This window comes from Caenorhabditis elegans, chromosome V (genome assembly GCF_000002985.6).
Source record: "Caenorhabditis elegans chromosome V".
In the NCBI taxonomy this organism is placed as follows: Eukaryota; Metazoa; Nematoda; class Chromadorea; order Rhabditida; family Rhabditidae; genus Caenorhabditis; species Caenorhabditis elegans.
This window is the reverse complement of record NC_003283.11, coordinates 20,553,202-20,578,400: the sequence shown is the minus strand read 5'-3', so window position 1 is coordinate 20,578,400 and position 25,199 is coordinate 20,553,202. Positions and strand designations below refer to the sequence as shown.

Here is a 25,199-nt window from a genome sequence, read left to right as displayed (position 1 = left end):
CTAAAGGATACTATTCGGTCTAGCCTCTATGCTTAACTGTGAAGTAGGGCCATGGCTTGGACTTTGCTCACATTTGAGCCCACTGGCAAAATCACAAGGCAAAATACAAACCATCTGCAGACCGAGATGTATTCTACAGAATGCAAAAACTAGCTCAACATTTAGTTAAAAACGGAAGGCCGACGCGAAGCCTAAGCCTAGGTGAGTTAATTTGTGATAGCTGTCATAAAACAACACCATCAGAATTTGTAATAGGTATATGGCGCTCAAGTTACAGAGCTGACCGGGAGAAAAATGTGCTACTTTACGATCAAGAATATTTTTTTATGGATAGGGCCAACAAATTTTTTCTCACAACATGCATATTATTTACAAGGAAATCGTATTTCCGTCGTTGGTCACATGACGCACACCAAAAATCTTGAGAACTCCCGCAAATACATTTGGCTCATGCTCCGACCCCCGCTGACCCCCTTTTTATTTACTGTATAGACTGTGTTAAACTAAGAGGTCTAGAGGATTGAACAGAGAAAAATATGGAAAATATTAATAATAGACGTACAGGAAAAATGTGAAGAAACGTCATAAAAAGAACACAAGAAAACACCGTTCGATTGTTTTTCCTTGTTCAATTTTTGTTCACGGAAACAATTATAAAAAGGAAAAGAAAAACCGTCTCCACTTGCCGAAAGAATTTGGAAGCTTAGAGTGGAATGACGCTCGAAATATTGTTCTTTAATTCTGAATCTGAATCAAACTCAACAGTGAAAAGATATTAACCGATTTATTAAGCAATTCCTCATCACTGTACAAAATGACAGATGTATCCTTTGAGCGGCCGAGGCACTTTACAGCTGAAAAGTAACATATTATCATTAATTTCTTAAAGATATATTTACTTGAGTAGTTTATTTAATTTCGTTGACTAAATTGCATTTAAAGCCGAATAGGTAACCAAAAATCATCGAAATTGTTACCTATCGGTTTTAAATGTACATCAATCAACGAAATCAACTAAATCAAAACAAGTCAAGTCAACTCTGGGCAGATGCGACACGGAAAAGTGGCCAAAATTTTAGATTTTAGCTAAATCCAGTGTAACTTTTTCGAAATTTTGTGCCACCATAAAAAATTCTTGAACAATTTTTGAGAAGTTTTATTACGAAATTCGTTCATTTGAGCCCATTTTGGGTCAATACGTTAAAATCGTTCAAACCATTAGTCCTTCTTTTATCTGAAACCAACCTAAAGGGCTGCACCTCATCTTTTATTTGCATCCTATCGGGTACAAGTTGCACATATCCGCAGTCGCTAAAATCTTGATGTTTTCTCAAGTTACAGGACGCCAAAACTTACTCTCCTTCATTAAATTTTTGATCTCGAGCCCAGGGAATCGGGGTGTTATCAGTAACAAGCTCAGGAAGCATCCACGTCCAGTTGCTCTGAACGCTTATTATTAAAAGTTATTAAATTTTTGAAAAAAAAAGATAACTTACATCTTTTTTGATGAGTCCAACCCACCAAAAGTCGTGCCACTTTTCGAGAATTCCCGTTTTGAAAAGCTTCATCGAGTCATTGGTAGCAACTGTCATAAGACCGTTTCCTCCAATACTAGTACAGTTCCCGGCTGCCTCCTCGTGAGATGTGAACGCATTTATAGTCGGATCAGTTTTATCTTTTGTGAATACCATCTAAAAACTGTTTTCAAAGGAACATGTTCAAGAAAACTTCAAAGTTGAAAAGAATGTAACAACTGTTCAAAATTAAATGCCAAATGTTTTTTGTTTTGCAAGAAATGTTGAAAAGAATGATTTTTGCCGATTTTCGGCAAGTTTTATCTACATTTTTTTTTCGTTTTACAACAAAAAATTTAATATCCATCATCACAGGCTCCTACTTTCTACAATCTTTCGAATCCAGCTCAATCAAAAACGTACCTTATAACATCTTTGAACTCCCGGAATAAATCTTGCATCAGCGTCCTTACAGCTTTGCTTTGGAACGCTCATCTCTGTTGTGGTTGCAGTAGGTTGATCAGGCGAGTCCGCTATTTTCGGGAAGTGACAAATGTAACCGTTCATATACATCGGGTCGTCACAGCTAAGAAAGATCAATTACAAAATTTCGATAATCATCAAACTAACTCTACGGGCTCCACACACGGCCTAAAACCAAGAGGATCGGAAGGAAGTTGTACATATCCGCATTTCCTGAAATTGATCGTAATTTCAAAACAACCAAATTATCGTTATCTCCTCACTCTGTATCAGCTACTTTGCGAGTGTTCAAACTCCAAGGGATCGGACTTTGGTCGATTTTCAGCTGTGGAAGCCTCCAAGTCCAGGTATCCTGCAATAATTAACAAAATAGGTTGCAAGAGCAGTAAACTAACGTCTTTCTTGATTATTCCAACATGAAATCTTGGAGTCATCTTAATATCCTCGAGGTAATCGCCTTTTAGGAAATAATTTAATGTATCGTTTGTAGCCACTGTCATCAGACCATCTCCTCCGATTTCCAGGCATTGCTCTTGAGCCTCATTGTTAGTGATATCACTTGACAAAACAAGGTCTTTGGGGATCACCCGTACCATCTAGAACTTATACTAGAAATACTTTCGCCAAATTCCTGCAAACCTTATAGCATCCTTCAACGGCTGGAATGAACCTGGCGTTTGTATCTTTACAGCTTTGCTTAGGTGTTCCTTCCGTAGTGGAGATTTCTGTTGTGGATGGCTCAGTTGACTGAGTTCCAAACTTCTGAATAATAACTATACATTTATTCATTGTTCTTACTACTGTGGAGATTTGCAAGATTGGTACCTTACTCAATAGAACTTACAAAACTATCCAGCAACTGTGGAGTTGTAAATAGGCACGTTGTCTCATCAACCTTCATCTTGATTACCAACCTCTTCCCACTATCAGCCGATGACTTGTTCATAAACGTTAACCCATCATCACTACTGTACCAAACACACTTTTTCGCATCACTATCCAAATAAGCAATCTGGCATTCTTCCTCTTCATAGCACATATGCATGCATTCATCCCAGTTACTAATCTGGGCATCTCTCGGTTTAACAGTTTCTGGTCCAGGCTTTGCGTAGTCCTGGACCATTGTCACTGAACAATTGGCATCACAACCATCAACGTATGGACGGAAGAACGACCAGTTTCCACAGCGGAGATTGTCGTCCAGAGTTGTACGGACTGAAAAACTTTTGAAGTGAGCTTAAAAAAGACTATGTCGTCACTTACTATAACTAATCTTCCATCCTTCTTCCGAAGTATCAATTGTCCATAAGTACTCTCTAGTATTGTTCTCGTGGATTGGCTGAAATCAACCCCGAATTTTTAAAAATAAACCTCCGATACAAACATATTTCTTTCCATTGAGCAATCGTGGCAAGTTAAGCTCACATGCTGGTTGATCTGTGTACACCCTAAACGCAACCTGTCCTACACCACCTGACTCGTTCCCTTTCACTCCGGAAATTGTATTCCAAGGGAATAGTTGGCAGGGCTCCGAGTCACTTTTCTGATAGGCCAAAATGCAATTTAAGTCTTCCTCACACTTCTCAACACATTCATCGAAATCCTTCACTTGAACACTTGTGGAATTTATTAAATCAATGGGTTCTCCATCGATGACGCCAAATTTATAAGACGGTCCCTGACAGAACATGGCATTTAAACTCAATGTTTTAATTCATTACTTACTTTCTGTGCAGCTAGGAGTACTGTAAAACAGAAGAGAAAATACAACTTCCTCATGTCTCTTCAAAGTGGGGGAAAGGAAACAACCATCCAAGTTTTAAAAAGGATTTTTATAGTTTCCTGGAGATGATGGTGAGGTTCACTTGCTTAATGGTCTTTGTGTCATAGACTCAAAGTAAACACTCATTCGTGGAAATATATTATGGGTGTCAACAGGTTCCAGGCCAAAATGCGTTTTTTTTTCAGACAGCTGTATCACAGAAAAATTGGGTTGGCGAAAGTCAAGATTTTAGCTAATATGTAATTCGAAACTTTGAACCGACATGAACAATTTTAAAGCATTTCTTGTAAAAATTTCTGCAAAGCTCTATAATGAAATGTGTTCGTTCGAGCACATTTTGAGTCTACACGTTCCAAACACTCCACACCGCTAGTCCTCATTTAAATGGAAGATCTATTTGTGATTTGAAAATAATCTTTGATATGGTTGGTCTCATGTGTCTATCGACATCAATATATATAAAACCACTTAATGATTAAAAATATTTATTTCAATGATATAAGTTGAATCATATGTATGTTGAAGTTGTAATTCATATTGTGATCATTCAAAGTAAAGAAACAATAAAAAACCATTGAAATTGTAGCCGGGCTGGGAAAACAATTATCGTGCTTAAATTTTTATCTTCTGAAGCTAATGGTAATGTCCGATGGGTTCTCCTTCTTTTGTGCTTTGACCAACTTGTTGTAGACTTCTTTGAGATTATTCTCACTTCGAATCGCGTTTCGATCGTCTCTTGCCTGGTCGGACAATCTTGCACTGTTGTTCATCTCCATCATTCGCTGAAATACTTATGTTAAATTACAGAAAACAACTATAGAAAATTCACCCTCGTGAGATCATTTTGCCGGGCGTTTTGATTATCCATCATTTCCGCCATACGCAATTGATTGTAGCTACTCATGGTTTGGGTGTTGGAAGAGTGTTCTGTAAATTATTCTGGTATTTTTTATATTACTTTGAAGTGGTTTTTCATTCGAAGTTATGAATTCATTTAAAGCTAGTGGAAAAATGTTAATATTGCAAGATAAGTAAGAATGGAGAAAAGGAAATCAAAGTGAGTATAATGTTACCTCGAGTGCTAGCTCTTTTATACTAAAGCAACACAACAATTCCTTATAAAAATTGAACATATTGCTAACAATAAATATGTCCTGTCAATGAAAAGTTTAAAAAGAAATGTGCTCATGAAAGTTAATTATCATATTCCTCAGATTTCATGACACCTTGCTGTAAGTTTTTTGAGTTCTATAGTTCTATAACTTCAGTTCCTTAGTTCTATAATTTTATTGGAACGCACTTTCATCCGTGTGAGGAATTGTGTTATCTTTCAATCATTTGTGGCAATATTCCAGTCTATAAAGAATGCTCTTTCAAAATTAATTGAACGTTGCAGACTAGCGGGCCCTATGGGGCCCGCTAGTAGAGGTGGGGTTGGGGCGAGTCCGCTAGCTGGCGTAGGTTCTCGGCTTCGCCTCGAACATGCGCCTGCCTATGTGTTTGGTCTCGCACCGCAGGCCTACGGCCTGCGTTGCTTCCTGTACCAGCATAGCAGGCCTTCGGCCTGCTATAATTAGACTTAAATATGTAAGTAAACATATGTTAGATACCAGACTGTAGGGATAGTCAAAAAATTCCTGTAGGCAAGAATGATTCAAAACAATTGTACTCGTGGACAGCCATAAACAACATCTTAGAGGTTTTTATGGTGGTGTGGCAATGTGTCGAGTAGAAGAATATCTCTACTATATGGCTGATATATTACGAAACCATGAGTTCATGAGAATGCCTACTTTGTGGCGCGAAAGTAGCGGCAGCAGAGAGAACGTGCGTTGACGAGAGATTTAGGTGCCTTCGCTACGAGATATTCCCGCGCCAAAACGGTAGGCATTCTCATGATCTCATGGTCTCTTAATATGGCAAATATGTTGATTTTTGGGAAGAGTTGGTAATACAGGTGACTTGAATAATACAACCACCCATCGCGCATGAGAGGGAGGAGTGGGCGGGCTGAACCTTCTCAAACTTCGCCATAACTTTGTTTATAGTAGAAAATAGCTTAAGAAAATTATATATTTGAAATTAGCGTTAAAAAGAGAATATGATAGCATTTGAAATTTTGAAAATTGGTCAAGAATGAACTTTTGAGCTTCATGAGCATGGCTGGAAGCTCACAACTTCAGGAACGGGGCTCCAAAAACTCAAGAGCGGAAATAATAAGTTTGTCTCGCTTTTTACAATAAAAATAATAAGATTTAAAGCATAAAATTTGTACTTCCAGGAAAAACTGGTCCAGGAAAAGAGGGAAATTGAAATTTCGAGGTCAAAAATTAAATAAACTAAAATCGTTGAAAATGGTCGTAGAGAGCTGTGATTTCAGATTGCATTTGGTATTTATGCACTTATTACGAATTTAACATAAAAACCGAATCAATAGTGGAAAATTTTTTATTTTTATGGGAAAAATGTAATTTTTTTGTCAAATTTTAGAAATTTGCAATTTCTGAGTTCATTTTCAACTTTTTTGAAATTTTTTTTATATTTTTGGAGAGAAAATTTCAAGATAAACACAGCTATCAAAAAAATTTTGTCAAAAAGTGCCAAACTGACTGACTTACAGCCGAAAGAATCTCAAAAATCACTAATTTGCACACGAAAAACAAAAGGGGGAATGCGCACAATTTCATTGAAAAATCGTCAATTTGTGCTTTTTTCGTAACTTTCCGGTCAGATAATCAGAAAACTATTTAAAAAAACGGAATCTACGTTAAAATTTACATTTGATAATGTAAAATAAAACAAAAATATTCACGATAAACATGTTTTCAACGCAATTTTCGAAATTTCGGGTTTTTGCAAGTCCGATATTCAAATCACCATAACTCGGTTCAAAATTTATCAAATTGCAAAAAATAAAAATTTTTAACATTCTCAGATATACAGTTACCCTACCAATAGCATTTTGTATCATGATCTCCAAAGGTGTGAAAAAAAAGCGACGCCACATGCGAAAAAAGTGATTTTTTCGTGTTTCATCAAAAATTTATCCTAAAAGATGGCATCAAATCAAATAACCATTTCGATAATATGATAGAAAAAGCGATTCTCTATTTCCTACAAAAAAGAAAATCGAAAAATGTGCAGGTACAGCAAAGTTAGACACGAAAGTGCACACTCAACTTTTTTAATTTTTTGTTACACTTTGTGCGCAAAAAGTGTCTACCCGTGCACTTTCCATATTTAACATTAGGAAGAAGGCAGACCAAAAATGTTTAGCGTTTAATGCTTCAATGGTCATGTGACCTTTTTGTTCGGCAAGTTTTCCGAGCTCTGAACTCCGACCTCAAACTTCGAAAACTGTTTTTTTTTAAGTTTTTGGAGCACCAAAATTTCTGAATTCTTAGCACCCATCTGGTTTAAAATTCCGTGTAGTTTGTCTGCTTAAACATCAAGAAAATTTACCTTCATGAAATCATGCTGTGGCTTGAGTATTAGAAACGTTTTCTGTAAATTATCCCGGTATTTTTAATATTACATTGAAGTGAAAACAAAAATTGAAGTGGCCTTGTTTGAATTTTTGAATTTTTATTCGAAGTTAGTTGAAATAATTGGAATGGGGCTCATTCTTTACTGCGAGGGATAAAGATGCTCATTATCAAAAAAAAATTGAGTTAAGTCTGGCACCAGCCTCTAAGCTGATCATGCCAAAAGGGGCGCAAGACTAATTGCGAAGGAAGAGAAAATCAATTGTTTTGTTTCAATGACTATACATATTATATTATAAACTTTTAACTATTATCTTCTTTTTTGACCCGTCATACACTATACATCTAAAAAGCAACTTCCGCGCTGAGCCCTTTTCTCCCAGATCGCAACTAACAAACCGAGTTTTGTCATCATGAATCCTATTTGTCCGTCAATGTGAGCAGCAAAGAAGGCAAAAGGCAATCACTATTTCCTTTTTTCCAATATCATATTGTTGTGTGGTCCTTTGCGCGCAAGACGTTTTATCTATAGTTTGATCTATGTGGCCTGTCTGCCGGTATATTGTCATCAGCATTCTTCCCGCTTGCTTGTGTAGGAGTTGTTTTTACTGTGGTCTTCTTGTATTCACTACACTTCATGTTATCCTCATTAATAAGTAATATGGGAAATAAATGATACATCACTATTGTAAGGGCACAATAAATATAATTGTTTCATGCATCTAATTTTTCAATGGACCCAAAATAATAGACCCATATAGAGCCGGAGCCCATAAAGGAGCGCAAACGTCGCATCGCTAGAAGAAAGACAAATAGTTTATTTTGGATTATTCTTTTAAAGTGTTTTCAGGATGTATCTTATGATCACATATCAAAGTTTTTTAAATTTCTAATTTTTATTGCTTCTGAATTTGGAAAAAAGTACTTGAAAAATTTCTTTTTCTGGGAAATAAATTTTATTCAAACATCATACCGCCGAGTTTTTGAATAATTAGTGCAGACAAGCAAAGTAGTAAGAAAGGACAACCAAAATTATGTTTATTTAAAAGAGAGAGAATATATAGATTTAAGATTACAATAGATGAAAAACTTGCAAGCAATAAACTTCAATCCATAGACACAACTGTCCTGCTCAATTTTTATCTTCTGATTTTGATGGAAATGTCGATCGGACTCTCCTCCTTTTGTGCTTCAATCAACTTGTTGAAGACTTCTTTGAGATTATTCTCATTTCGAATCGCGTTTCGATCATCTCTTGCCTGATCGGACAATCTCGCACTGTTATTCATCTCCATCATAAGCTAGAACAATATTATTAATTAATAGAAAAAATCAATTTAAAAACCTTCATGAAATCATGTTGCCGGGAGTTTTGCTTATCCAGCATTTCCGCCATCCGCAGTGTATTGTTGTCGCTCATTGTTTGGGTGTTGGAATTGTTTTCTGAAATATGCTTCACATTGAAATGAATATAACTAAATTCCGTTTAATTGTAAAAAACACAATTTTTAGAAATCATCATTTAAATATAAAGTTTTGTGTTTTACTAGAACATGTTGCAGGAAAATTAATGATACAAATGGGGTAAAAAATAAAGAGAATATAATGCTCCCTTGAGTGCAAGCTTCTTTTATACTGAGAGGACACATCAATTCCTCATGAATAATCAAAATATTGCTAACAATTAATTCCTCCTGTCAAGGAAAAGTTTTGAAAGAAATGTGCTCTTGAAAGTTAATTTTCATGTTCCTCAGATTTCATGACGCTTCGCGGTTAGTTTTTTGACAGGTTATGTTTCTTAGTTCTATAATTTTATTACGCAGTGTATTGTTGTCACTCATAGTGTTGGGTTTGGAATAGTCCTCTGAAAATGTTTTCTCATTTTAAGAAATATAATAATCCCCAGAAAAATTGAAAGGCATCATCGAAAAAATTCAGAGCACATATCTAGATTAAAATATTTAATATTAAAAAAACAATAAAATATAAAAAATGAGAAGCAAATCAGATAGAATATGATGCTCCTTCGACTGCAATCTTTTTTATACAAAAAATGGCATAGCAATTCCTTATAAAAGTAAAAAAATTGCTAATAATCATTTCGTCCTGTCAAGGAAAAGTTTTGAAAGAAATGTGCTCTTGAAAGTGAATTTTCATATTCCTCAGATTTCATGACGCCTCGCGGTTAGTTTTTTGACAGGTTATGTTTCTTAGTTCTATAATTTTTATTGAAATGCACTTTCTTCCGTATGAGGAATTGTGTTATCTTTCAATAACTTGGAGAAATATTTCAGTTTATAGGAATTATCTTATCAGTTCAGTATTAATAGAATGTCGGTAATGCTAACTGTGTATTTTGCTGTGATATGAATTGTTTGGAGTTCAAAGAGATGTAAATTTATTTAAGGACATAAGGAAACAGAGATTAACATGAATTCATGCCTCAATATGATGGGAGTTATGAGAACTTGATATGATTTTTCAAACTGACGGCAAATATTTTGTTGACCACAATATATTGGTACAAGTAGCACATTATGCTTACATTAGGCTGGGCTTGATTGCTGTTTAAAAACACACTGAAGACGTTTATTGTATAATTTTGATTTTATTTTTGAACGTGGCAAACCTTTCTTGCACCATATTATACTTTAAAAAAATCACTAATTTCGATATCTCCCAAATTTACGTATTCAAAGGTTTCATAGGAAACCGTCAAATTTGCTTTTTATGCATGCCATTTAAACGCTATTTGTTTGTTCAATCAGAGTAAAACATTTGATTTGTTTTATTATCCGCCATTTACAGACAATTGTTCAGTATTCAGTGCAAAACCAGTTTAAAAACTCACTCTCTCGCTCATGAGAGACGCAGAGACAGATTATTACTTTTTTAAATGTAATTTTTTTTTAATTGAGAGAGGCCGTGTTACACAAGATTAAAAAACACGCCAAAACTGTGTTTATTTTAAAAATAACGAGATAGATATAGGTAGTATATAGCTAATATAGCTAACTTTAAGAAAACTTGATTAAAACAAAAATGTAATAGATGAGATTTAAAATTGCAATAGATAAAGAACACCCAAAACAATTGTCTCCCTTGTTTTCTTCTTCTGATTTTAATGGAAATGTCTACGGGACTCTCCTCCCTTTGTGCTTCGGCCGAATTGTCAAAGACGTAATAATAATAATCATAATAATAATAATAATTGATTTATTATTTTTTCCTATTTGAAGTATGAACAACATTGAATGAACAATTATTACAATTGAAAATAAAAATATGATAACCAGCATTGACTTCTTTGAGATTATTTTCACTTCGAATCGCGTTTCGATCATCTCTTGCCTGGTCGGACAATCTTGCATTGTAGTTCATCTCCATCATTCGCTGAAATATAATACTTGTGGTAAATTATTAATTATTGATTATTAGGTAAAGTATTAAACATTATTAATTAATAGAAAAAATAAATTTAAAAACCTTCATGAAATCATGTTGCCGGGAATTTTGCTTATCCAGCATTTCCGCCATCCGCAGTGTATTGTTGTCGCTCATTGTTTGGGTGTTGGAATTGTTTTCTGAATTATGCTTTACATTGAAATGAATATAACAAAATTCCGTTTAATTGTTTAAAAAAACACAATTTTTAGTAACCATCATTTAAATATAAAGTTTTAGTGTTTTACTAGAACATGTTGCAGGAAAATTAATGATACAAATGGGGTAAAAAATAAAGAGAATATAATGCTCCCTTGAGTGCAAGCTTCTTTTATACTGAGAGGACACATCAATTCCTCATGAATAATCAAAATATTGCTAACAATTAATTCCTCCTGTCAAGGAAAAGTTTTGAAAGAAATGTGCTCTTGAAAGTTAATTTTCATGTTCCTCAGATTTCATGACGCTTCGCGGTTAGTTTTTTGACAGGTTATGTTTCTTAGTTCTATAATTTTATTGAAATGCACTTTCTTCCGTATGAGGAATTGTGTTATCTTTCAATAATGTGGAGCAATATTTTTATTTATAAGGAATGCTCTTATCAGTTTAGTATAAATTGAAGAGCGGAGACCACGAATGTTCAGTTGTCTTACTTTCATTTATTTTTTTGAATTTTTCTCCGGCCAAAAGTATTTAACAAATAAAAGTTCTCTTGAAAGTTAATTTTCATATTCCTCAGTTTTCTTTTTCTATTTTTATAATTTTATTGGAAAATACTTTCCGTCCTGTTCCTAGCCCGTATAAGAACCTGTGTTATCTTCCAATAATTTGGAGCAATACTCCAGTTTATGAGGAATTTTCTTATCAGTATTAATAGAATGTCGGTGATCAGGAACGTTTAATTTTCTTACTGGCTAACGATTTTCAAAACTTAATTATAAATTGCAAGATTTTTTCACATTTTCTTTTTCAAGGTTTTTAAATTTTCAAACAAAGAATGCAAAACCTCAGTTTGTTTGAAAATTTTTGAAAGTGCTGGTTTTCAGTGTTCACAAACTTTGCCGCTCGCCAATATTTTCCAATTTTACCAATCGCCAAACTTGTCGTTCAGCAGTCACCCCTGTTCCTATCAACGCTGTTTTAGATAACAATGGAGCAAAACCATGATTCAAGAGGGACGGATCGCATAAGATTGTCCAATGTGCAGCAAAGAGATGGAAGTGTCAGTCATTTTTACCAGCATCAAGAAGGAACGGATATTCAGGTGCAAGTAAGAAGAGGCAGCGCAAAGTTGGATGGTCAGCGTGTACCTTTTCATAAACTCACAATAACCCCCGACATTCCTTATCGTGACCTCGGATTACGTCTAAAAGTAACTGGCAACAATGGACAGGGCATCTACCTTCGTAATGTTGAAACAAGCAGACATTCTGACCAAACCAGAAGCTCAGGAAGAGCACATACAGATGACCAGCGTTATTCGTTCACAATACCATCATACTATCCTTACCCTACCGGAGTATGTCTGAAAATTCCATACTCTGCCAAAGCTAAGAATGTTCAAATCAAGGTATTTGTAATAGTTAGAATGTAATTTTAATGGTATTCGTTTCAGATGAGAAGGAGTAAATCTCACAACTACAGAGAAGCTGATATAGTGGGACTCAATACGCCGAATCAACACATTGAAGCTCGTCGATTGAGCTTTGAGGAGTCTCAGCGAAGACTGCAAGATGAAGCTAGAATAGCCGAGCAAAGAAGATGGGAAAACACGCGGAGACAAAACGACCAAAGCATCAGAAATGTTTATGGGAGAGAATATGAAGCTGATAGCAGAAATAGTGGTGGGCACCATGAACGAAATGAGCAGCGGAGGGTAAGAAACAATTCGAGAATAGCCTCATAAAATTCTGTTAGCATCAAGGTCAGCCTTAAAAAAATCAGCCTAAATCTGATGTTTCAGTTTTTTCGACAAATCGTGTTTCTCTATTTTCTGAACAAATAACAATCTCATCAACAATCTTAACATTTCAATTTTTGGAACGACATTTAAATATAACTTTCCAGGAAAGGGAATGCATTATGGATCGGGAACCACGTTATACAAACGGATTCGATCAAATTGAAGTGAGTTTCATAAAATTGATATAATTATTGAAATAATTGTTAAGAGAACTATGAGAAATAACCGTGCGGCATTGGAGGCACAACACGCGGAAAGTGATGCACAGAGGAGGATGAGAGAAGAAGAAATCAAGAACACTTTTATTGGAAGATTTTAGTAAATATAAATCAATAAATAACCTTTTCTGGACTTTTTTCCTCTTTTTGATCTATTTTCTGTGTAGTTTTCATATGAGAGAATACGATTTTTAAATGAGAATAAAGAGGCAGTAATTCTAACAGTATATTTTTTGTGATATGGATTGCTTAGAGTTCAATATCTAGCAACTGCACGGTAGCACAGAAACTAGATGGATTGGTTCATGATACTCAGTCTGGAAATCTATATTGGCTACTATCTCGAAAACCATCACAAAATCGATTTTTCGATGCCTATCTTTATTTGTGATGAATTTTCGATTTTGTACTTCCTGGCCAAGTTATGCACGTTTATTCGGTGGAGCGCGTTTGCACCCATCTAGCAACTGAACCACCGTGACTGAACCACCGTGCGGCCGACACATCTGTGGTTCCGCGCCGCCCTACATTTCACGCCATTCAGATAAATGCGGCGACCTCATGGGAGTCATCATTCATAGAAAACCGTTGAATTTTTATGCCTTCAAACGATACTTCTTTGTTCAATCATTGCAAAACATATCTTTCCGATTTTATTCACTATCCGCCATTTACGGGCAATTTTTTTCCGTATTAAGTGCAAAATCGGTTTAAAAAACTCACAATCTCCCTCATATTGCGTTTTTTGTTTAACTTTATGAAATTAAGATAGACCGTATTACAATAGATTAAAAAAAAACGAAAAAAATAGATTTAGAGCCGCAAACAGTTGCCCGGCTTATTTTCATCTTCTGATTTTAATGGAAATGTCCACGGGACTCTCTTTCTTTTGTGCTTCGACCAACTTGTTGTAGACTTCTTTGAGATTATTCTCACTTCGAATCGCGTTTCGATCATCTCTTGCCTGGTCGGACAATCTTGCACTGTTGTTCATCTCCATCATGAACTAAAATAGAACTGTTGATTTACAGAAAACAATTTAAAAAACTCGACCTTCATGAAATCATTTTGCTGGGAGTTTTGCTTATCCAGCATCTCCGCCATACGCAGTGTATTGTTGTCACTCATAGTGTTGGGTTTGGAATAGTCCTCTGAAAATGTTTTCTCATTTTAAGAAATATAATAATCCCCAGAAAAATTGAAAGGCATCATCGAAAAAATTCAGAGCACATATCTAGATTAAAATATTTAATATTAAAAAAACAATAAAATATAAAAAATGAGAAGCAAATCAGATAGAATATGATGCTCCTTCGACTGCAATCTTTTTTATACAAAAAATGGCATAGCAATTCCTTATAAAAGTAAAAAAATTGCTAATAATCATTTCGTCCTGTCAAGGAAAAGTTTTGAAAGAAATGTGCTCTTGAAAGTGAATTTTCATATTCCTCAGATTTCATGACGCCTCGCGGTTAGTTTTTTGACAGGTTATGTTTCTTAGTTCTATAATTTTTATTGAAATGCACTTTCTTCCGTATGAGGAATTGTGTTATCTTTCAATAACTTGGAGAAATATTTCAGTTTATAGGAATTATCTTATCAGTTCAGTATTAATAGAATGTCGGTAATGCTAACTGTGTATTTTGCTGTGATATGAATTGTTTGGAGTTCAAAGAGATGTAAATTTATTTAAGGACATAAGGAAACAGAGATTAACATGAATTCATGCCTCAATATGATGGGAGTTATGAGAACTTGATATGATTTTTCAAACTGACGGCAAATATTTTGTTGACCACAATATATTGGTACAAGTAGCACATTATGCTTACATTAGGCTGGGCTTGATTGCTGTTTAAAAACACACTGAAGACGTTTATTGTATAATTTTGATTTTATTTTTGAACGTGGCAAACCTTTCTTGCACCATATTATACTTTAAAAAAATCACTAATTTCGATATCTCCCAAATTTACGTATTCAAAGGTTTCATAGGAAACCGTCAAATTTGCTTTTTATGCATGCCATTTAAACGCTATTTGTTTGTTCAATCAGAGTAAAACATTTGATTTGTTTTATTATCCGCCATTTACAGACAATTGTTCAGTATTCAGTGCAAAACCAGTTTAAAAACTCACTCTCTCGCTCATGAGAGACGCAGAGACAGATTATTACTTTTTTAAATGTAATTTTTTTTTTAATTGAGAGAGGCCGTGTTACACAAGATTAAAAAACACGCCAAAACTGTGTTTATTTTAAAAATAACGAGATAGATATAGGTAGTATATAGCTAATATAGCTAACTTTAAGAAAACTTGATTAAAACAAAAATGTAATAGATGAGATTTAAAATTGCAATAGATAAAGAACACCCAAAACAATTGTCTCCCTTGTTTTCTTCTTCTGATTTTAATGGAAATGTCTACGGGACTCTCCTCCCTTTGTGCTTCGGCCGAATTGTCAAAGACGTAATAATAATAATCATAATAATAATAATAATTGATTTATTATTTTTTCCTATTTGAAGTATGAACAACATTGAATGAACAATTATTACAATTGAAAATAAAAATATGATAACCAGCATTGACTTCTTTGAGATTATTTTCACTTCGAATCGCGTTTCGATCATCTCTTGCCTGGTCGGACAATCTTGCATTGTAGTTCATCTCCATCATTCGCTGAAATATAATACTTGTGGTAAATTATTAATTATTGATTATTAGGTAAAGTATTAAACATTATTAATTAATAGAAAAAATAAATTTAAAAACCTTCATGAAATCATGTTGCCGGGAATTTTGCTTATCCAGCATTTCCGCCATCCGCAGTGTATTGTTGTCGCTCATTGTTTGGGTGTTGGAATTGTTTTCTGAATTATGCTTTACATTGAAATGAATATAACAAAATTCCGTTTAATTGTTTAAAAAAACACAATTTTTAGTAACCATCATTTAAATATAAAGTTTTAGTGTTTTACTAGAACATGTTGCAGGAAAATTAATGATACAAATGGGGTAAAAAATAAAGAGAATATAATGCTCCCTTGAGTGCAAGCTTCTTTTATACTGAGAGGACACATCAACCTCATGAATAATCAAAATATTGCTAACAATTAATTCCTCCTGTCAAGGAAAAGTTTTGAAAGAAATGTGCTCTTGAAAGTTAATTTTCATGTTCCTCAGATTTCATGACGCTTCGCGGTTAGTTTTTTGACAGGTTATGTTTCTTAGTTCTATAATTTTATTGAAATGCACTTTCTTCCGTATGAGGAATTGTGTTATCTTTCAATAATGTGGAGCAATATTTTTATTTATAAGGAATGCTCTTATCAGTTCAGTATAAATTGAAGAGCGGAGACCACGAATGTTCAGTTGTCTTACTTTTATTGTTTTCTACAGCGTTGTTGTAGTAAAGCCTGTAATAGGGGCTGTGTGCTAGCCAAAAAACTGTTTTCTTAATTTTCGAATTTTTCGTAGGCTAAAAGTACAATTATATACCTTGAAGTTTTTTTCTGATTCTTTTTGGTGCTTTATTAGAATTCTCTTACTTTTTCATTGAAAATTAGCATACTGCCTTTTTTGCAGTGAGGCTGATAAATTAAGAGTGAGCGATATGTTCGGGCCCCATCACGCTGACAGTCAGAACAGTTTGCATGAAGACTCTGAACATTCCGACAGACATTTGGAGCACGACTTTCGAGGTCACCGCTCGGATAATGATGAACAGAGGCAAAATGGTGTGGTGCTTAAGGTATGTAACCCCAACCTAATTCGGTAACGGGAAGCAAATTTCAGAGTTATAAACCGCTGAATCAAGAGTTCGGAGAAACTGATCAAAGAAGAAGCAAATCAATGGGAATGAAGAGTGAGCAAAGTTCTGCTGAAGTTCATGGAGCAGCAGGAGAATCATTCGATCAGAATTTTCAACGAGAACATGAGCAGGACGATCAGCGGAGGGTAAGAGATTTTTGAAATGAATATGTCGATAAATCGAATTTTAAGATGAACATGGGATCAGGACATGGATCCCGCGAAGGTAATCGAACAAGAGTTGACAATGGGAGAAATGAGCCAAACACAAAACAATCTTACACTGCAAGACCAGAAGAATCTCGTGTGGATGCGAGTGATGACTACCATCAAAAACAACTTGATTCTGGCAGACAGAATGCAGTACATAGACGGGAAGATGAGGTAACACAGAAACCGGCTTGTCTATATTTTACATAATATAAATTCGAATTTTAGCGTTTTGTGGAGGAGCGACCAGCAACTAGAGAAACCCATCTAGGAAGTGATAGAAACTACAGAGAATCTTACGTACAACGAGAAGCACATGGAGACATGACTGAGCAACAGTTTCAGGACGATCAGCGGAGGGTAAGAGATTTTTGAAATGAATATGTCCATAATTCGAATTTTAAGATGCACTTGGAGAGAGGTCATGGACCCCGCGAAGGTAATCAAACAAGAGTTGACAATAGGAGAAATGGGCCAAATCCAAAAGAATCTTACACTGCAAGACCAGAAGAATCAAATGTGGATGCGAATGATGACTACCATCAAAAACAACATGATTCTGGCAGACAGAATGCAGTCCATAGACGGGAAGATGAGGTAACAAAGAAACCGGCTTGTCTATATTTTGCATAATTTAAATTCTGATTACAGCGTTATGTGGAAGAGCATCCAGCGACTAGAAATAAACGTTTAGGAAGTGATAGAAACTACAGAGAAACTTACGTGCAACGAGAAGCACATGGAAACGGGACCGAGCAACAGTTTCAGGACGATCAGCGGAGGGTAAGAGGGTTTTGTAATGAATATGTCGATAATTCGAATTTTAAGATGAGCATGAGGTCAAGTCATGGATCCCGTGAAGGTAATCAAACAAGAGTTGACAATAGGAGAAACGAGACAAGTCCAAAACAATTTTACACTGCAAGACCACATGGGAACATGACCGAGCAGCAATTGCAGGATGAGCAACGGACGGTAAGTTTGAGAGATTATCTTATGAATATTTAGATATTTTGAATTTTAAGATGCACATGGAGACAGGATACAAAACTCCCAATGCGGATCAAAGAAGGAAGAACGATAAGGCTTGTCAAAATCAAGAAAACTACAATGATCCTCGTATGACGGTAAATGGAGATTTTCATCAGCGACGAAATAGTTTTGACAGTCAGCAAGAAGAGCGGAGACTAAGGGGAGACGAGGTAACAAATTTTTTATTTTACTGTGAATACATTATAATTCCAGCGTCACATCGAACAGAATCGAGCATCAAGAGAAAACGAACAAATGAGATTTGAGAAAAAGCGAGAGCAAAATTTTGCAAATCCCAGAGTGGCACAAGAACGGATGGGCGCATCAAGTTATCAAAACGTCCACGGATTCGTTGAGCCCAGGGAACTAGAAACTCATGAAGAGCCGAGAGGTCACGGATTTCACGAAAATGATCGAACAAGCCTTGAGCCGAATTACAAAAATGTCTCCATGGTAAGATCGAAACAAGTTTATAATGCTGGTAAAAGAGATACTCGTCAGAGTCAGTTCGACTAAGACATGCAATAAGCAAAGCTTACTATGAGGAAAATGGGGTAAAACGCATTTTGATTCACATATAGCTTTATAAAATAAAGTGTCAGCTTTCTATGATAATAAATATTAAATCTAGAGAATACCCCATTCGAGGTAGGAGAAAATGCAAAACCTAAATTTTCAGAATCCCAGAGGGGTGTTTGATCAAGGAGTGCAACGGTATGCAGAGAATCGAGAAGATTGGTCGGATGATCAGCAGAGGGTAAGAACTATCCGATGAATACACCTATAACTTAAATTTTAAGATGTACATGGAACCAGGTCAGAGACACCGCGAAGATCACCAAACGAGAGTTGGCAATAGAGGAAATGGGCCATATCGCGGAAATTCTCACAATACTTCAAGGGCTGATGAACTTCATCTTCAGCGCCGTCAAACCAACAATAGCCAGATTCATAATCAGCAATTTGATGATCATTTCGTCGACAATAGAAAAGTAGGAATTAAGGTTTTATACTTTAACACACACACCACTCAATTTTTAGACTCATTCCTACAATGGACCAGAAGATAAAGACCCTAATCACTTACGATTGTCGTTGGAACAACAGGAAATCAGAAATATAGACGGATTTAATCAAATGAAAGTGAGTCTAATGAAATTTTTTAATTGATCATTGTGAATACTCAGAGAATGATGGAAAACAATCGAATGATATTAGAGGCTGATCATGCCAAAAGAGACGCAAAATCAATAGCGAAGGAAGAGAAAATCAAGAAACGTTTTTTATTTTTTTGATTAAAATTTTTATGAATGAGCTTTGTTTAGACCATACATCCATGAGCACGACATTCAGAGGAACGTTTACGAATTTTTTTCTCATTTTAGTTTTACATCATTTACAAATACCCTAATTTTTCATGATGTCTTTTTAAATGAACCTTTTAATGAACCAATAATCGGTCATCTTATATTTTTGGGTATCGTCAATTTTGTGATGGAATTTTAACTATAGTTTACGACAAACATATTTTTAAAGAAGAACTAACGGTTTGAGCAATTTTGGAAGTGTCGGCTGAAACGAATGAATTTCGTAACGAAACTGCTCACAAATTTTTCAAAAATGTTTTATGCCGGTTTAAAATTTTGAAAAAAAATCACGCTGATTTTAGCTAAAATCTCGAATTTTGACCACTTTTCCGTGCCGCATCTGCCCAAAATTAACTTTTTTGGAGTTATCAACCTTCTTTGCATATTTTGGTAGTTTATCTCATTTAATTTAGTCAATTAAGGTGATCCTCAGTAACAAAATTTCTTTAACATCCTTCCTCCGTTTTCATTAATCCAAGTGGTACTACCTATGATTTGTGCCAATAGTTCACAAGTTCAAGCACAAATAATCGAATTTTGCCATTTTTTGATTGCTCAAGAATGAAGGGATGAGTAATTCAACATTAAAGCGATGAGGTCAAATATTGAACCGAGTACAGACTGCTAATCAAACTAAACACATCACTTTTTACTACGTTTGTTTTAACAAAAAGTGATAGTATATAAAGCGAGTCCTTGATCAAAACTTTATACTTAAAATGATTTGCAACTGCTTTCTTCTAATAATTGTTACTTTGGTCATCAGTAATTGTGATGGTATCTGTCTGAATCATGAAGGCTGGGGAAACGTCGGGTCTGTCTTCACCGACCCGCTTTGCAATGTTTGGTGTGAAATTAAAGTGAGTTTTCATATTTAGGAATACTTTTCCAACTTAATTCAAAATTTCTTTTAGCTTTGCGGTCCCGGTCAGTGCATAGAAGATCCGATGACAACTGCGCCAGCTCGATGCGTTTGCGAGAAGTGTTATAGAGACAACAGTGGTAATGCAGTTTATCCAGGAGGGAACAACGATTACCAGCAACAAGCTCAAATGAATCGTGAACGGCAACTTGATAGACAGTATAATAGACAACTTCGGCAACAAAATCGTATGAATAAAGCATGGCAACGTGGATGGCAGTGAGAATGGAATTTGTTAATTTGAATTTTTCGCTTGAAATTGTCGATGAAAACTTTGTTCAATAAACTTTTCTTCGGTAGTTCTTATACATGGGATTTCGGCAACTCGGTAGCTTGGCGTTTCGAAAATTAGACCTATCGAAACCAAAACAATCAGAGAATTCAACACACCGAGAACACATATTTATTATTTATCACGGATGAAATGAGATCCAGAATGTTGATTCTTCCACCCGTTACTGCTAGGTACTGCACATCCAGATCAACATTTAGACTTCACTGCTTCAAGCTTCTACGGCAGCGACGATGGAATGCAGTGATGTCGGGATTTTCCATTTTCCATAAGATGATATGAAGCATGTTAGAATATTTGAAGAGAATGTTACAAAACCCTTTACCTGTTACTCCTTTTTATATTGATATTTCAATTTCTATACGGTTTAACTCCGCCCCATCCATCAAGCAACCATGAATAGGGTTCTGTTTCAAATCTAATGAGTCTGATCTTGACATTTCAATTTCTTGAACAGTTGGCCACAGTGCATGTACATGTATTATTTTCTTTCTTTTTTGTATCTCTTTCTCTTTTTTCTTTCTCTTTTCATGTACGGGCCCAGAAGAAACTCTGCAAAATCTTTTTCATGACCCTGATAGACTAATTCGATTGTTTACCAGTTGGTTAGCATACTGCATTAAATATGCACTTACGAACGGGGTTGGTCTCAATTCTTTGATAATGGAGAACTGAAAATTGAGAAGCGCAGACTGATTGGGAACGCCAGGATAGGAAACGGCAAGAGATAGTTTCTGCCGACCGACGAAAGACAAGTAAATTTGATTTTTGTTGAGGGGAGGTCTGCAGTGATTCAAAACTCAAATTTATTGTCTAACCACTAATTTGATAATTCAAGATGAAACGAATGAAAGAAAGAGATTAAAGGTGACGCCGTTGGGGATATCTGTTCAAAAAAAGTTGATTGAACCAGGGGTGCGCGGCAATTGCAATTCGGCAGTCGAATTTTCGGCAATTTCGGGGGTTTCCCGAAATCGCCCATTGCCGAAATTTCACAAAACCGGCCATGGCCGAAATTGCCGACTGGGTGGTGCAACAATTTGCCGATTTGCCGGAAATTTTAATTCCGGCAATTTGTCGATTTGCCGGACATTTCAATTCCGGCAATTTGTCGATTTGCCGAAAATTTTAAATTCTGGTAATTTGCCGATTTGCCGATTTGCCGGAAATTTTAATTTTGGTAATTTTCCGGTTTGCCGATGTGCCGGAAAACATTGTTTGTCTCCAACCCCTGCGATGCAGTTTACCGTGAGGAACAGTAGGAAATAAAATCAAACCATATCTACACATAAATCACAAATAAATCAACTGAGAGTGTATATATCCTGTACGATGTTTTAAAATAAAAATATATTCATCACCTGTGTACATAGTAATCGAGGGATATCCTTCTGATACCCAGAATCAGTATTTTCACTCTGTTCTCCAACTCTTTGTCATTCACATAGTGTTTCATATGAGTGCTCACAAATTAATTTCGCAATTTTTTTATTTCTCGAAGATAAGGAGGTGAGTAATTCTAAACCTATAAAACGAGGTCAAACATTGAACCGAGTTAAGTCTGCAGGTCAAACTGAAGCATCATGTTTACTTTGTAAAAAGTGATAGTATAAAAGCAACGTTTTCATCCAAACTTCATATACAACATGATTTCCAACTTCTTATTTATCATTATTTCTTCTGTCGTTATCAATAATTGTGATGGTGTCTGTCTAAATTACGAAGGATTGGGAAACGTTATCTCTGCTTTAACTGATCCACTATGTAATGCTTGGTGTGAAATCAAAGTGAGTTAATTTTATTTTTACTTTTGCAGATTTTAAACCTGAATCCAAGTTTCTGTTTAGCTCTGTGGTCCTGGCAAATGCATGGAAGATCCGAAGTCAACTACGCCAATCCGATGCGTTTGCGAAAAATGTTATATTGACAAAAATGGGAGAGCAGTTTACCCGGGAGAAAGTACCGACAACCAGCAAGCCCCAATGAACAGCGAACAGCAACTTGATAGACTATCCGATAGACAGCTCCAACAACAATCTCGTATGAATAATGCATGGCATCGTGGAGGGCAGTAACATTGGATTCCCTGATAATGCTGATAGATGAACTTGAAACTTTGAATATGAATATGTTCAACTAAACTGCTTAATAAGTTAGTCTCATGTGATGAAACTGAACCAAAAAATAATAATAGCAAATTGAGCCACTAAATGGGCCGAACCTTACGGGTTAAAATTTCAATCTAAATTTGGTGGATTTACGGATAATAGACTAGGGGTAATTTAATTGCCTGTTTTTCCTATAGGAATTGTTTATTTCACGTTATCGCATTTTAAGGTATAACACAGACCTGTATGAACTAACTTTTATAAAGTAGTGCACTCAAAGACATAATAAGACTTACAATTAAATCACCAAGTGAAAGTTTAGCCAAAGTTACAATTTTCTGTAACTTTTTAGCAGCACACAAAAAATGATCATACTTCGAAGAGCAGAATATGCTCTCCGGTTTCTAATCATAAAATGAAACAGCTGAAACACTGGCCAAACTTCATTAGCAACATGTGGTTTTGTTTATAGGAGTGAGAATTGTCACTCTTACAAATTGATGGTGACTGAAAATGAATATGGAATGTTTGACATTGTTTATATTTATTTCCAAGACATAATTATATTCACTCTTCCTATTCTGAACAACTTAACCTTTTCCCTTCTATTTCTCCACAAGCGCCGTAGAAAATCGAACGAAAAACACTCAGATTTCCAAAAAGCGCATACTCCAATTTTCAATCAGTTATATTATATTTCCTTTTCTTTAATAGTTTATTATGATACAAGCTTTTTGGCTAGTTTGGTTTTAAAGGAATTCGATGAAATGTATGCCGAGGCTGTGATTAATCTTATGATAGTTGCGCCATTATTTTTGTCAAGTTTTCTATTAGGATTTGTGATAGCTTTTTCGTTTCTTGCCGCAATTCAGCGTATTCTAATACTGCATTTTAAAGAATATAAGTGGCTAATGACTGGGTAAAGTTGAAAAACATTTGATTACAATGCATTGATTTTGAAGGTTTCAATTAAAACTAATTATTGTATTCATTTATGTACAAGTTATCTATTACGGTATACTGAAATGTGAGTTTAATTTTCTTTGAATACGGGATTGATTTAACAGCTAGCAATGTAAATAGACAATTGGTTAATGTTATTTAAAACTTATGAAACACGAAAAAAAAATTACCGACTTTATCTAACAGTCCGAAAATAAGTTACAATTATTTCTTTCTCTGTTAGGGAAAAACGAACGTCCACAAAAAAACTCCAGCAAGAAACCATTCTCCTGGAGATTTACAACTGTATTTTGTTTGCGATGACAATCATTACCGGATCTTTTTACTTTCACATTTACAAACTTTTTCGCCGTTTACCATCTACGTATTTCTCCTCGAAAATCCATTTGCTCTATCAGTTCGTTCCAATTTATATCGCACAATTGGTACAATCTACGTCGACGTAAACTTCTTTTAGTATAACTAATTTTCAGGTATATTTGTTTGCTGATTTTTTGGATTTTATCACCGAAAACATGCACATCTCTATTAGCTTCAATATCTCAGCAGTTCTTGCAGTATTACCTCATTTCATTCCGCTTATTGTCTCCCTATCATATATTGCATCAAAAGAGAATATTAGAACTATGGTGATTTCGGTGATACGACCTGCCATCAGGGATTCGTCTGAAATGTCTCCACAGATATAAAACTTTACTGACTATTTAGTGTATTTGTCTTGGAATAAAATTAGAATTATTTCTGTAACTAACTATTTTTTCAAACAAAGATTGACCAACCTCCATTCATTTTTTAGAAACTGTAAAAACAAAAGTTAGAACGGGAATCATGATGTTGTTGTGAACATTCTTCAACCATTTGATGTATTGTTCAAATTTATGGTCAAACTACACACATTATAAGATTTTACAAAACTGCAGACAACTTGAATAATTTTAGTTGAATGAGCTTTTCGAATTCAAAAAGAAAATGTGCACATAAAAATTCCGTTAATGGAGCAGCGCCAGTAGGAAAATAGTTGAAAACCACCCCAATGGTGCCAAAATGGCCTAATATCATAGTAAAGCTTTTCAAAAAAAATTTAAATATTTTTTCACTGTCAAAAATGAAAATTACTCAGTTTTGCAGCTCATAAGTTTGGATGTCGACCAGACAAACATGTTTCACAATTTTTATTCATTAATTCAACTTTGCTATCAGTTACTCGTGTTAAGACATTCTATGGAAATGAAACATTGCGGCGAATTTCCTCAAAAAATTATATTTTTTCGAAAATTTAACAATTTGCCAAAAACTTTGGCTGGAAATGCAAAGAAAGGCTACTATTCTTTAGAGTGTTGTAATATTGTATTACTTCGTTTTTGATTAGTGTATTTAGGCAAAATTCTCACTGGCGTCACTCCACCTTAAATACTGTGTTCTGGGTATGTAACAAGTGGACGCTGGAAACAGTCAATAATCGGCTCAGTGGCGAGCATGAAACCCGGTTAAACCGGCCGTAGCCTAGTTAGAAATGTGATGGCAGGGCTAAGTGTGTTCGTTATCAATCTTAGCGTTAGGTTTTTAATATTGCTGTCAAAATTCTTTACAGTATCCTCATCAA

The 25,199-nt window shown here is 35.1% G+C and overlaps 11 protein-coding genes across 13 annotated transcripts; 5 read left to right on the top strand and 6 right to left on the bottom strand.

Annotated features, from left to right (window-relative positions):
• Positions 1 to 764: 764 nt before the first annotated feature.
• clec-263 (PAN-3 domain-containing protein) lies at positions 765 to 3,787 on the bottom strand. Its single transcript, NM_075570.5, has 13 exons — positions 3,723 to 3,787; positions 3,382 to 3,675; positions 3,261 to 3,336; positions 2,842 to 3,212; positions 2,637 to 2,759; positions 2,393 to 2,593; positions 2,261 to 2,349; positions 2,145 to 2,210; positions 1,938 to 2,100; positions 1,497 to 1,691; positions 1,357 to 1,442; positions 1,246 to 1,311; positions 765 to 854 (listed from the first exon to the last, which is right to left on the bottom strand). Exons 1-13 carry the CDS (start codon positions 3,774 to 3,776, stop codon positions 803 to 805), a joined length of 1,836 nt encoding a protein of 611 aa, NP_507971.2. The 5' UTR covers positions 3,777 to 3,787; the 3' UTR covers positions 765 to 802.
• Positions 3,788 to 4,248: 461 nt separating this feature from the next.
• Positions 4,249 to 4,709, bottom strand: F26F2.5 (Phage protein). Its single transcript, NM_075569.2, has 2 exons — positions 4,610 to 4,709; positions 4,249 to 4,562 (listed from the first exon to the last, which is right to left on the bottom strand). The coding sequence occupies exons 1-2, from the start codon at positions 4,682 to 4,684 to the stop codon at positions 4,401 to 4,403; spliced, it is 237 nt and encodes a 78-aa protein (NP_507970.1). The 5' UTR covers positions 4,685 to 4,709; the 3' UTR covers positions 4,249 to 4,400.
• A 3,695-nt stretch (positions 4,710 to 8,404) lies between these two features.
• On the bottom strand, positions 8,405 to 9,106 carry F26F2.4 (DUF305 domain-containing protein; the record flags this gene model as incomplete). 2 transcript variants are annotated; one of them, NM_001277017.3, is made up of 3 exons in its annotated part: positions 8,405 to 8,566; positions 8,611 to 8,708; positions 9,085 to 9,106. In NM_001277017.3, 3 exons carry the CDS (start codon positions 9,104 to 9,106, stop codon positions 8,405 to 8,407), a joined length of 282 nt encoding a protein of 93 aa, NP_001263946.1. The 2 variants fall into 2 exon arrangements, with proteins under 2 accessions (NP_001263946.1, NP_507969.1); NM_075568.3 differs by lacking the exon at positions 9,085 to 9,106 and having other exon boundaries at positions 8,611 to 8,685.
• Positions 9,107 to 10,484: 1,378 nt separating this feature from the next.
• F26F2.9 (Transcription termination factor Rho) lies at positions 10,485 to 10,826 on the bottom strand (the record flags this gene model as incomplete). The annotated part of the gene is made up of 2 exons (NM_001129461.1): positions 10,485 to 10,658; positions 10,752 to 10,826. The coding sequence occupies 2 exons, from the start codon at positions 10,824 to 10,826 to the stop codon at positions 10,485 to 10,487; spliced, it is 249 nt and encodes an 82-aa protein (NP_001122933.1).
• Positions 10,827 to 11,846: 1,020 nt separating this feature from the next.
• F26F2.3 (Transthyretin-like family protein) lies at positions 11,847 to 13,112 on the top strand. The gene is made up of 4 exons (NM_075567.2): positions 11,847 to 12,279; positions 12,325 to 12,585; positions 12,777 to 12,836; positions 12,881 to 13,112. The coding sequence occupies exons 1-4, from the start codon at positions 11,860 to 11,862 to the stop codon at positions 12,989 to 12,991; spliced, it is 852 nt and encodes a 283-aa protein (NP_507968.1). The 5' UTR covers positions 11,847 to 11,859; the 3' UTR covers positions 12,992 to 13,112.
• A 512-nt stretch (positions 13,113 to 13,624) lies between these two features.
• F26F2.13 (DUF305 domain-containing protein) lies at positions 13,625 to 14,047 on the bottom strand. The gene is made up of 2 exons (NM_001269999.2): positions 13,944 to 14,047; positions 13,625 to 13,896 (listed from the first exon to the last, which is right to left on the bottom strand). Exons 1-2 carry the CDS (start codon positions 14,016 to 14,018, stop codon positions 13,735 to 13,737), a joined length of 237 nt encoding a protein of 78 aa, NP_001256928.1. The 5' UTR covers positions 14,019 to 14,047; the 3' UTR covers positions 13,625 to 13,734.
• Positions 14,048 to 15,397: 1,350 nt separating this feature from the next.
• Positions 15,398 to 15,739, bottom strand: F26F2.2 (Transcription termination factor Rho; the record flags this gene model as incomplete). The annotated part of the gene is made up of 2 exons (NM_075566.2): positions 15,398 to 15,571; positions 15,665 to 15,739. The coding sequence occupies 2 exons, from the start codon at positions 15,737 to 15,739 to the stop codon at positions 15,398 to 15,400; spliced, it is 249 nt and encodes an 82-aa protein (NP_507967.2).
• Positions 15,740 to 16,505: 766 nt separating this feature from the next.
• F26F2.1 (Trichohyalin-like) lies at positions 16,506 to 19,239 on the top strand (the record flags this gene model as incomplete). Its single annotated transcript, NM_075565.5, has 13 exons — positions 16,506 to 16,643; positions 16,688 to 16,849; positions 16,895 to 17,086; positions 17,141 to 17,272; positions 17,318 to 17,509; positions 17,564 to 17,695; positions 17,741 to 17,887; positions 17,938 to 18,114; positions 18,158 to 18,397; positions 18,624 to 18,701; positions 18,745 to 18,936; positions 18,986 to 19,087; positions 19,132 to 19,239. 13 exons carry the CDS (start codon positions 16,506 to 16,508, stop codon positions 19,237 to 19,239), a joined length of 1,992 nt encoding a protein of 663 aa, NP_507966.2.
• Positions 19,240 to 20,030: 791 nt separating this feature from the next.
• Positions 20,031 to 20,525, top strand: abf-4 (AntiBacterial Factor related; the record flags this gene model as incomplete). Its single annotated transcript, NM_075564.3, has 2 exons — positions 20,031 to 20,171; positions 20,226 to 20,525. 2 exons carry the CDS (start codon positions 20,031 to 20,033, stop codon positions 20,454 to 20,456), a joined length of 372 nt encoding a protein of 123 aa, NP_507965.1. The 3' UTR covers positions 20,457 to 20,525.
• Positions 20,526 to 22,040: 1,515 nt separating this feature from the next.
• Y38H6C.23 (uncharacterized protein) lies at positions 22,041 to 22,711 on the top strand. The gene is made up of 2 exons (NM_001029055.5): positions 22,041 to 22,312; positions 22,373 to 22,711. Exons 1-2 carry the CDS (start codon positions 22,172 to 22,174, stop codon positions 22,598 to 22,600), a joined length of 369 nt encoding a protein of 122 aa, NP_001024226.1. The 5' UTR covers positions 22,041 to 22,171; the 3' UTR covers positions 22,601 to 22,711.
• A 422-nt stretch (positions 22,712 to 23,133) lies between these two features.
• On the top strand, positions 23,134 to 24,285 carry Y38H6C.21 (ABC transmembrane type-1 domain-containing protein; the record flags this gene model as incomplete). Of its 2 annotated transcripts, NR_153335.1 has the most annotated exons (4): positions 23,134 to 23,552; positions 23,596 to 23,660; positions 23,820 to 24,021; positions 24,070 to 24,285. NR_153335.1 is itself a non-coding variant. In NM_075563.4 (1 exon), one exon carries the CDS (start codon positions 24,112 to 24,114, stop codon positions 24,283 to 24,285), a length of 174 nt encoding a protein of 57 aa, NP_507964.2. The 2 variants fall into 2 exon arrangements, 1 of the variants encoding a protein (NP_507964.2); NM_075563.4 differs by lacking the exons at positions 23,134 to 23,552; positions 23,596 to 23,660; positions 23,820 to 24,021 and having other exon boundaries at positions 24,112 to 24,285.
• Positions 24,286 to 25,199: the final 914 nt, after the last annotated feature.